Below are 11,862 nucleotides of genomic sequence, written 5' to 3' on the forward strand. Positions count from 1 at the left end.
CGAAAATTTTGACATTTTACATTACAAAAAAAGTTGCTTTGTTGTAGCAATTCGCCGTTGTTTCTACTTTTTTAATTGTACCATGCAATCATGGCAGAACTACCAGGTAGTGGTATCACATTAGCTGATCGAATATGAAAAGTCAAATCCCTTTATAAAAAAAATTATTTTTGTTGTAATTTCCCCAACAACATAAAGAAAGTTTTGACATAACATATTCAAAATTTTACGATGCCACTGCCTGGGTAATTGTTCCATGGTTACAATTCTATTTTTTATTGTGTTCCCGTACTTTTTAATGGCAATGTTAGAAAAAAGAGCGAATTGTCAAAAATTGCTTCCTCATACAAATTTCTTAAAAAATTCGGGAACGGAAAAATGACGGAAATTGCAGAAACTCCTGCATAAATGTCAAAATCAACGTATCAGCTATCATATTAGATGCAAATGAAAATACTTGCTGCTAGTTTCTACTAGGCCAAAATTGTATGGCAGAAAACAGGACAAGAAGGTGTTATTCGGCGCTATTTTTGTTTAAAGAGAAGTGCAAGTCTTGCTAGATTTCGGAGTACGGGAACGCATTTTTAGCACTAAACGGGAAAACTACTGCATAAGAACAAGAATAATGTATTTGGAAACATAATGAACACGAATAATCCCATTTATTGGTTCTGAGCACAACTTTTATCTATCAAAATTTATTATTATGATGTATCAACGATAAAATCATTTTTTTATTTTTCATTTGTTAGAATTAATACAATATATAGATAATTTTACGATAATTTTCCAAATATAGTTGTAAAGTTCTATATTTTTATATTTTTGATGATTAATTCAATTTACAACAACTTGTGAAAATTCATGTTCGATCAGCTGCGCATATGCATCTACCTTGATCATTGTGATATGTTTGAAATCAACAAAAAATGAGTGTGAACACCGGGGTGTATTTCAGGATTTCGTGAAATTCAGTGGATTTTGGAGCGCTAGTGTAAACTTGGCATTAGTTCACATTTGGCGTCGTTTCGTGATTCCGAAGGCGTTTCGTGATTTTGCGCGGAATCAAGCAAAATTTTTCATGATTTCGCATACAAAAATGAAATCATCTCATTTCGTGATTTCAGCGAAATCAACATCGAAATGACAGTACAAATGATATACAACCCTGTTTTTGCCTACAAAAGTACTAAAAGTTGCAACACTTTTCACGTATCACAGTAAACAAGGTAGATGGTCAATTGCTGCAACAAAAAATTTTAGCGTCAAAATTTGTAAAGAATGTGAAAAAAAAAATATTAAATTACTTTGTAAAGGCCTCCGTACATAAGCTGCTCTGCCTGATTGCCTTGCTTTCCTGCTTCATTTTTGACATAATAAAAATAAAAGAATAAAGAAGGCCGAGGAAATTTCGAACTGGGTTGCTCTTTTCTTTTTTATTCTTTTATCAGAAGTAAGCAAGGTAAGTCCCAATTTACATTAGGCGAGTTTACTTGCGGCAATTGTCAGTTTCTAGGTGAGAGAGGGTGCTGAGAGGCAAAGGGTTACCATATGCCTCACCTCTCTCTCCTACAAAATGACAATTTCCGCAAGTAAACTCGCCCAATGTAAATTGGGACTAAGCAGGAAAGGCAGCTTATGTACGCAGGCCTTTACAATGCTATTTTTCATTGTGTTCCCGTACTTTTTTAATGGTAATGTTAGAAAAAGAGCGAATTGTCAAAAATTGCTTCCCAATACAAATTTCTTAAAAAATACGGGAACGAAAAAATGACGGAAATTGCAAAAACTCCATCATAAATGTCAAAATCAACGTATCAGCTATCATATTAGATGTCAATGAACATGCTTGCTGCTAGTTTCTACTAGGCCAAAATTGTATGGCAGAAAACAGGAGAAGAGGGTGTTATTCGGCGCTATTTTTGTTTAAAGATAAGTGCAAGTCTTGCTAGATTTCGGAGTACGGGAACGCATTTTTAGCACTAAACGGGAAAACTACTGCAAGTACTAATATTGTGCAGGTTCTGAGCACAACTTGTATCTATCAAAATTTATTATAACGATGTCTCAACAATAAAATCATTTTTTTTATTTTTTCATTTGTTAGTACTATACACAATTAATACGATATATAGATAATTTTATGCTTAGTTTACATTTGGCGTCGTTTCGTGATTTCGAAGGCGTTTCGTGGTTTCGCGCGGAATCAAGCAAAATTTATCATGATTTCGCATACAAAAATGAAATCCTCTCATTTCGTGATTTCAGCGAAATCAACATCGAAATCACAGTACACATGATATACAACCCTGCTTTTGCCTAAAAAAGTACCAAAAGTTGCAACACTTTTCACGTATCACAATAAACAAGGTAGATGGTCAATTGCTGCAACAAAAAATTTTATTATCAAAATTTGTAAACAATGTGAAAAAATATTAAATTACTTTGTTACAATGATATTTCTTACAGCCTGTTTCTGTATGTCGAAAGAAAAGTAGTACGAATGAACGACAGTCACTCACTTTTGAATAAAAGTGTGTTTCACTATAACGAAATCTTTCTTTCGTTTGGACTTACGTATGACTATTTGTATGTTTTTATGTCAAAAGTATTAGGAAGTTCCCATCACACAATTTCCGATAAATTGTATTTCCAACCCTTAAAAACTACCAAAATAGATGAAATAAAATACAAGAATGTGAATGTTGTGACAGTTACAAAACAGATGTCATATATTTTAAACCAAAATAAAGAAATAATGCATTTTTTCATATTTGTGTGAAAATTTGAGTACGAAAACATGGATATTTCTGTGGCAGCTTTTTTCTGGAGGACGTTCGGGAGGAATACTCTAAAATAAGTCGCAGACAACTACGTGATGTAACTAATGTCCTGGAGATGCCAACAAATCAGTAAGTATTACAGGACTCACTGCCGTTGTTCTCTTTAAACGCTATATTGTTACATATGTAGGTTTGTTTCAAATTTTCGAGTATCGAAAGATATATTCAAAATGTTGTTGGATAAATATCGAAACAGTTGTGGTCCAAAGTATAGAAGTACTCACGTAAGGGACGACATAACAATATCAACATTTCTTCGTTTCCTTGCAACAGGAAGTTACCAACAGTCTGTAGGAAACGAGATGGTTTCTTCGGTTTCCAAGGCCACCGCTTCTCGCATCATTGACGACTGCCTAAAATTTTTTGAGCAATATATTTGTGGAGAATGGATCAGAATTTTACGGCCTGATGAGGAAATTAACGTAAAACAGGCCTTCTTTGATATTGCGGGATTTCCCGGAATAATTGGATGTGTTGACGGAACTCATATCCGTATCAAATCTCCAGGAAGTGACTCAAAACATCTGTACTACAATAGGAAAGGGTTTTATAGTATTAACGTAATGGCGGTGAGTAAAAGTAATCAATAGGTTCTAAAAATGGGTATGCCCTACACCTCTCCTGTGGTATAAGATCTCGTGTTGGTGCATAAGATTAACAACTTTGAGGCTAGTATGTTTGTTCAAGAAGCCAAAGTTAGAACAGACTAACTCGGTCCTCAGCACTTATCCAACAAGTAGCACCTGCTTTTTAGATGTCCTACTTGCCTTGAATTTTCCATCTAAGATTGAACATATAGTTGGCCAATCATGATTCGTTCATATGGGAGCAAAGTCCTGTGCAGGAGTTGTTAGAAACGGCGTTTCAAGACGGAAAACGAAATTCTTGGATTTTAGGTGAGTATTTAAAATGTGCATGATTATATATAATACACTAATGTTTTGTTAAACAGGGGATGCTGGATATAAATTAAAACCATATTTGATGACGCCTTATCGAAATCCACAAAATCAACGCGAAAAGAAATTCAATAAAAAACATGCAAGTGCAAGGAATGTGATAGAACGTTGCTTCGGTGTTCTGAAGAACAGATTTCGATGTATATTGGGTTCTAGAGGTCTCCACTATGATCCACCAAAGGTTACTAAAATAATTAATGCATGTTGCGCCCTTCACAACATGTGTATTTACTTCAAATGTCCGAATCCTGAAGACATTGACATCTTCGAGGACATAGACAACACACAAAATGCTAGTGAAGAAATTGAAGAGGGAGAAGAAACGCGTGCCATTTCAGTTAGGAGAAATATAGCAATTAATTTATAAATACAAAAAATTGGATTATTTTTATTGTAAAACTAATACTACAAGTAATAGCGGTGAAACCAAATGGAGGAAAAAAACACAATATTAATGTCTTTAAAAACATAATTGTTTATTTTTTTCTTTGATTGAACATTACTAGAGTGGATAATTCCGTCCCTTTACTTTTTGGCTACATACACTACATAACTAAAAGCTGGTTTACAGTTGCGATCTCGATTTCACGTTTAAGCAATGGAATTTACAGTTGAAATTGAGTGGATTTCGTAAATGTATACCAGCTAAAAAAGGATTTTTAATCCCAATTGGATTTTGGGTGATATCTTTCAAATACAACGGAAACCAAGTGGTATCGTACATCACCACAATTTCACTATACATACAAATGTCACTGTACATACAAATGTCAAAAAAATAATACCCCTTACTAAAATGTGGTGCAAGGTCTTCAAACGCCTCATTCGATGGACCAAACATGTTGACTCGATTTACGTGGAGTGCTACCTTTTTTATACCCCCAGCTTTTAGGCTTAAGTGGGTATAACTATACTGTGTTTGCTTATTTTCATTATGTCACAGGCTGAGGGTATATATATCTCTGCCGGCTGATAATTTTTTACTTCTTTCAATATAAATGTAGACTTGTTTTTTTACATATAGTTACATTTATATGTTCTTTATTTATTAGTTAATATAAATTTATAAAAGTGAATGGTTATAGTTTAACAATGTAGCTCTTTTCCAGAACTGCAAGAATCTACTAATTGTTACTTTTTTCGATATCATAAAGGAAAATTTGTTATCGTACCAGAGATTTATAGATTCTTGCAGGATCTGGAATAGAGCATGTATGGAAAGTATTGAAAGTTGAAAAATAAAAAGGTAATATTAAATGAAAAATGAAATTAACATTAATTAATACAGGAAATCAATGTCTCCAATATTAGCTCGATACTTTTTGCATATCTTGTTATTGCCTCGGTTTGCTCTTTAGTAGCTTTTGTTTGTGATTCAACGGCATCCGCCAATCTTTTTAGAGTATCTGAATTTTCCTTTGCTGTTGTCGCATTTGCTTGTGCTTCTACAACATCCAACAATCTTTTTAAGGTATTAGCTTGTTCTGTTGCTGTTGTGGCATTGTTTTCGGCTATCTCCAGCTGTCGCTTTATAAGACTGATTTGGTCTGTACAAGTAGGTTTTTTAGTTTTTTTAGATGAACCAATTTCATTTTCAGTATTTTCAGAAACATTTCTTTTTAAATTGTTTATTTTAACGCCTGAATTTGTTGTAGATTGCACGACGTCTTTCCGATTTGCATAAATGTTTTTAACAACCTTGCTGGGTCTTGGTGGAGTTTCTAAAAGTTCTTCAATTATTGTTTCAAATGATGTATTTTCGACATCAAGTTCACACGATGACCCCTTCGTCTTACCGTCGTCCACCGTCTTACTGACTTCGCATCCAAACACCGCCCCCTCTGGCGCCGCTGCCGATGATAAATGCAGCGTTCTATCTATTATCTCCTCCAATTCGGTAAGATGGTTAAAGCGGTAAAGACCACCACCAGTCGCATTCATACTTTTTTTATTTTCTGCTATTTTCTTTTTTGTCCTAGATTTAAGATCTGCCCAAGTCTGCAAAATGTACAAAAATTTTTATTAGAAAGCGCTATTTTCTTACAGGGCTCAAAAAGTCCTCCCAAAGAAGACAAATATGTGATTCTATTCTGTAGTGTATACTCCTCATTCCATAAATCTGAAAACACATCAAACGTTTCAGCAAAGTTGGTAGTAATATCTGATAAAAGACCAAGGTCAACATATATCGAATTTTTCTTCATTCTTTTTATCACAAATGACTCCCAACTTTTCTCAAACATTGAATGTCTTTTCATCTTAAGTGTAACAGGAGTTGTGTGCATAAAACATAAACTACAATTTGAAAATAATAGGACGATGCAATTTTCGCTATGATTTCCACACTTTAATATACATATGCACCTAGTTATCTCGGCCGCAGAAATTGCCTGAGGCAAAAATGTTATGAGAAACATTATGTTTTTAACACTTGCGGGCTTTTAATCAGGGAAATGTGGGCATCCTCAAAATATGATGTCACTGACCATTTGCAAACTTCCGTTCATTTCATGAACTTTTGTGGGAAAGCAGACGGAACTGAGAACGGGCCTTTAATGTAGTTCGTGAAATGACCTTCAATAAAATATGGCACTTTTTGTGGAGGGGGTTGCTAAAGGATTGAACATTCACAGTTTAGACCAAATCGGGACCATCGGGAGTTACCGTGAACCAGGGATGTCAATTGTTCTGGGGCAAAAATCGCTACAGCCACATACGCACCATAGGTTTGTAGCGATTTTTACCTTGATACAGTCGACATTCCTACTTAAACAGTGGTTTTTGTACGTTAAATATCACCACATGCAGCGGGAAAACCACCAACTTGGCACCCCTGCCGTGAACACCAGAAAGACGGACGGACAGGGACATAAAAATAACTGTTGTAATTTGGCCGTTAATATTGAGATTTTCATATAATACTCATTGATCTCCAGAATTGAATTTGTTTTCACTCTATATGTTGATAAGCCATACCTTTTTCCATTCACCAACAGAGCGCGTTGGGGGTCCAAGCGAATTCAAAGTTTGGCAAATCTTTGCCCATTCCTCATCTGCAGAAAGCCTATTAGAACCAAAAATTGGGATGCCTCTGGCCAGGTTAGGGTTTTCTTCCAAGGATCTTACTAAATAATTTAATTGCTCGATGGTTGACTTCTTTGGACTGAAAGTAAATACAACATATACAACTGAGTCTTATAGAATTTAAGTTTTACTCACCATCTTCCTTCCATTTTCACTTTTTATTTTAATTTTTCGTTGTTAAACAATTTTGTTTTTTTTTTTTTTTTTCAAACGATAACTCAATACCAAGTGACTGATTTTGACAGTTACGTTCGCAGTGTTGACAATACTTTCGAAATACGCGAACAGAATTTGGCTTGGAAGATACGTTTACCTTACGTTTTCATGCGCCCAATTTTCCTGTCAACAAAGTGTTTAGAGAAACAAAAACGGTAATTTTTTCGCTTTGTAAAAGAATGAAAGCTTTCGTTCGATATACAGAAACAGGCTGTTATTGTGTTCCCGTACTTTTTAATGGTAATGTTAGAAAAAAGAGCGAATTGTAAAAACTTGCTTCCCCATACAAATTTCTTAAAAAATACGGAAACGGAAAAATGACGGAAATTGCAAAAACTCCAGCATAAATATCAAAATCAACGTATCGGCTATCATATTAGATGCCAATGAACATGCTTGCTGCTAGTTTCTACTAGGCCAAAATTGTATGGCAGAAAACAGGAGAAGAGGGTGTTATTCGTCGCTATTTTTGTTTAAAGAGAAGTGCAAGTCTTGCTAGATTTCGGAGTATGAGTACGCATTTTTAGCACTAAACGGGAAAACTACTGCAAGTACTAATATTGTGCAGGTTCTGAGCACAACTTTTATCTATCAAAATTTATTATAACGATGTCTCAACGATAAAATCATTTGTTTATTTTTTTCATTTGTTAGTACTATACACAATTTATACGACATATAGATATTTTTACGATAATTTTTCGAATAAAGTTGTAAAGTTCTATATTGTCGTATATTTTTGATGAATAATTCAATTTACAACAACTTGTTTTGAAAATTCATGTTCAATTAGCTGCGCATATGCATCTACCTTAATCATTGTGATATGTTTGAAATCAACAAAAAAATAAGTGTAAACACCGGGGTGTATTTCAGGATTTCGTGAAATCCAGTGGATTTTGGAACGCAAGTATAAACTTGGCATTACGATAAGTTTCCAAATAAAGTTGTAAAGTTCTATATTGTCGTATATTTTTGATGATTAATTCAATTTACAACAACTTGTTTTGAAATTTCGTGTTCGATCAGCTGCGCATATGCATCTACCTTGATCATTGTGATATGTTTGAAACATGGTACAATAATACAGGTAGCATTATCACGCCAGCTGATGGTAACATAATGTGTCAATTGCATTGAATTGATGTCAAATTTTGACGTCTTATGTTGCCAACAATTGCCGATGCGGCTACCTGTGTATTTGTACCATGGTTTGAAATCAACAAAAAATAAATGTAAACATCGGGGTGTATTTCAGGATTTCGTGAAATCCAGTGGATTTTGGAGCGCAAGTGTAAACTTGGCATTAGCTTATTTTTTTATATTTAGGGCCATTATTAAATGTGTTCTTTTACTATCTGATGGATTTGAAAATGCAAAATAAACTAATGCCAAGTTTACACTTGCGCTCTAAAATCCACTGGATTTCACGAAATCCTGAAATACACCCCGGTGTTTACACTTATTTTTTTGTTGATTTCAAGCATATCACAATAATCAAGGTAGATGCAAATGCGCAGCTGATCGAACATGAATTTTCGAAAAAATTTGTTGTAAATTGAATTAATCATCAAACATTTACGACAATATAGAACTTTACTGCTTTATTTCAAAAATGATCGTAAAATTATCTATATATCGTATTAATTGTTTATAATACTAAGAAATTTAAAACTAAAAAATGATTTTATCGTTGAGACATTATAATAATAAATTTTGATACATAAAAGTTGTGTTCAGAAACTGCAAAATATTACTACTTGCAGTATTTTCCCCGTTTAGTGCTAGAAATGCGTTCCAGTACTCCGAAATCTAGCAAGACTTGCACTTGATTTTGAATAAAAGCCTCTTCTCCTGTTCTCTGCTATAAAAATTTGGCCAAGTAAAAACTAGCGGCATGTTTTTTGGCATCTGAACACGATGGCTAATACGCTGATTTCGGCATTTTTGCTGGAGTTTTTGCAATTTCCGTCATTTTTTCGTTCCCGTATTTTTTAAGAAATTTGTATGGGAAAGCAATTTTTGACAATTCGGTCTATTTTCTAACATTACCATTAAAAAAAGTACGTGAACACAATGAAAAATAGCATTGTAACAATGTAATTTAATATTTTTTCACGTTGTTTACAAATTTTGATATTAACATATTTTGTTACAGCAATTCGCACATCTACCTTGTTTATTGTGATACGTGAAAAGTGTTGCAACTTTTGGTACTTTTTTAGGCAAAAGCAAGGTTGTATATCATGTGTACTGTGATTTCGATGTTGATTTCGCTGAAATCACGAAATAAGATGATTTCATTTTTGTATGCGAAATCATGCTAAATTTTGCATGATTCCGCGCGAAATCACGAAACGCCTTCGAAATCACGAAAAGACGCCGAATGTAAACCAAACATAATTTGGAGGCATTAAAAATATAATTTTCACATTGAAAGTTAATGACATGAAGCTCCTCCTTGAAATTCAATCATAACTTTTAACTTTATGTTAACCGAAACGCTATAAATCTGTTCGGTAAATCCAAACTATAACAAAAGAGGACTTATAATAATGGGGGTTAGTCGAATATAATTCAAAACATGTGAAAAAGACACGATAATTTAGTTTTTCGAATGTTCGCCCGACTTTTTATTCCTGCAAATTTTTTCGAAAGCATTTCAAAAGAAGAAAAGAACAAAAATTAATGGTATTTTGCTTACAAAATCCTTAAATACCACAAATATATAGTGCTTCAGGGTATACGAATACGAACTTTGCCACAGGAGCCATCTATACATAAATGACGGAATAAATTAAAAACTTGTTTTGTTATTTCCGAATCTATTTTAAATCTGGTAATTCCCATCAATTGTTTCATGTTTGCACATAAAATATGGAATTTATAACGATTTTATTCATTTTTAGGGGTGCACGAATATTAATTTTGCCTACTGTATATCTGCACTTTGTAGTTCAAAATTACTTTTATAGGACACTCACCTATTAGTTTTAGGCATTACCCTGCGTTTACAAATGACAGGACAGTTGAGTTCATGTATTGATTGTCAAAAACCCAAAACTTGCCTGTGTGACGTAATCGTCCAGACAACTGCAAAAACCGTTGTAAAATTATGAATGAATGTCATCATTTTTTTTTTTTGTTTTCCATTTACATATTTTTTTTTTTGTACATATTCTTTTGTTTTCAGCACATTTGAATTATAATCACACCTGATGCACAGCTGGGAGACAAACGACAAATATACATATGTATGTGTTAGTAAATCAGAGTTGTATTTGAAGACAAACTGTCTGGTGTAAACGCCTAGATAGGTCTGTTGCGTGTGGCCCCAAAAAATTGTTTTTTTATTTCTTACTTAGGCTATGTTTATATTATAGCTTTTTGCCGGGTTAACCCACTTCATGAGGATTTATTTGCTTTATCTGCTCAAATCTGACCAGATTTGCCATACAAAAATTAAATCCTCTCATGGTTGGGTTTATTTTAAATCCGGTACAAATCCACCAAAAATACAGTGTTGTATTCGGTATTTGTGCAAAAAAATTCAACTCTACTCAAAAAGTACCAAAAGTTGCAACTGTTTTTGCAACAGAGTTTGTCGTGTTTTACACGTTTACGATTGTTCGCATGAGATTTTATGGAGTTAATAAATCTAAAGTTATTTAGAAATCATAAAATTATTTATTTTTTTTTTTCATTATACACTTTTTTAACAAAAAGTACGATTGATACCATGATACAAAAATGTATCCCTGTGTGTAAAATATACCAATATGAGCAAAGAGGGAACGATATCTCATACGAGAAATTGTAAAAGTGTAAAACACGACTTTATTAGTTATTTTGTATGTATACGTAAACAAACATCAGCTGACAAACATCAGCTCGAAAAGCTAAGTGTAACCAGCAAAGATTAACCCACTTGATCTATTAAACCCAGTGGGTTAACCTTCAATAGTGTAACCGGGGTATATCCTTCTTTATGAGGATTTATTTGAAATATGAAATGAAATTGACATTTGAAATCCAGTGGGTTTGAAATCCCAACGACAAGATGTTCAAAGCTACCGGCAAAAGAAAAATGAACCGGGTAGGTTGAGCGGTCAGGTCAGTTGGGTTAATATTCCCAGCAAAAAAATGGAAGTTGTGCAATTGGAGTTATGATTTCACAACATCTTTCGATGTAGTCCAATGCTTGGTTTACATTTACGAAATCCACTCGATTTCAGCTGTCACTTCCTTTGCGTATACGTCAAATGAAAACTCATCCGAAATCCATTCGATTTCATTTGACGTTTAAGCAATGGAATTGACAGTTGAAATCGAGTGGGTTTCGTAAATGTAAACCAAGCACAACAGAGAGAGATCCCTACAAAACAAAAACAGTTGGTTGATCCCTACCCGTCGCTGCCGACATTATTTTTTCAAAATTGAAACAAGTGTGAATATATTTCAAAGAACTTGTTATAAAATAAAAAAATACAAACTAAAGTTGCGAACATTTTTGTGGTAATTTACGAGACGGACATTTTTAATGGAGTAGAGTTGGAGTCGAAAGCTGAACTAATGATGGGAAGGCAACATAAAAAACCTTTAGGATGACGAAGCAAAATCAGTTGGATTAAATGGAGAACGGAGGAAGTACACTCAATTTTGATTGAATTTAATGGAAACTTTTTTTTAGTTTGTGTTTATATAATAAAGTTCTTTTTATTCTTGTTTTACACAAATAATAAATGCATTTTATTTATTCT

The 11,862-nt window shown here is 33.7% G+C and overlaps 1 protein-coding gene across 1 annotated transcript; it reads right to left on the minus strand.

Moving 5' to 3' along the window:
* Positions 1-4,892: 4,892 nt before the first annotated feature.
* Positions 4,893-7,250, minus strand: LOC141405724 (uncharacterized). The gene is made up of 2 exons (XM_073990390.1): positions 6,779-7,250; positions 4,893-5,800 (listed from the first exon to the last, which is right to left on the minus strand). Exon 2 carries the CDS (start codon positions 5,741-5,743, stop codon positions 5,078-5,080), a length of 666 nt encoding a protein of 221 aa, XP_073846491.1. The 5' UTR covers positions 5,744-5,800; positions 6,779-7,250; the 3' UTR covers positions 4,893-5,077.
* Between the last annotated feature and the right edge of the window lie 4,612 nt (positions 7,251-11,862).

The sequence above is a fragment of the Musca autumnalis genome, unplaced genomic scaffold, assembly GCF_047663935.1.
Source record: "Musca autumnalis isolate F117 unplaced genomic scaffold, ASM4766393v1 scaffold_5, whole genome shotgun sequence".
NCBI lineage: Eukaryota > Metazoa > Arthropoda > Insecta > Diptera > Muscidae > Musca > Musca autumnalis.

Excerpts from the sequence above, each read along its gene's own strand:
- LOC141405724 (XM_073990390.1), bottom strand. The coding sequence starts at position 5,743 with ATGAATGCGACTGGTGGTGGTCTTTACCGCTTTAACCATCTTACCGAA.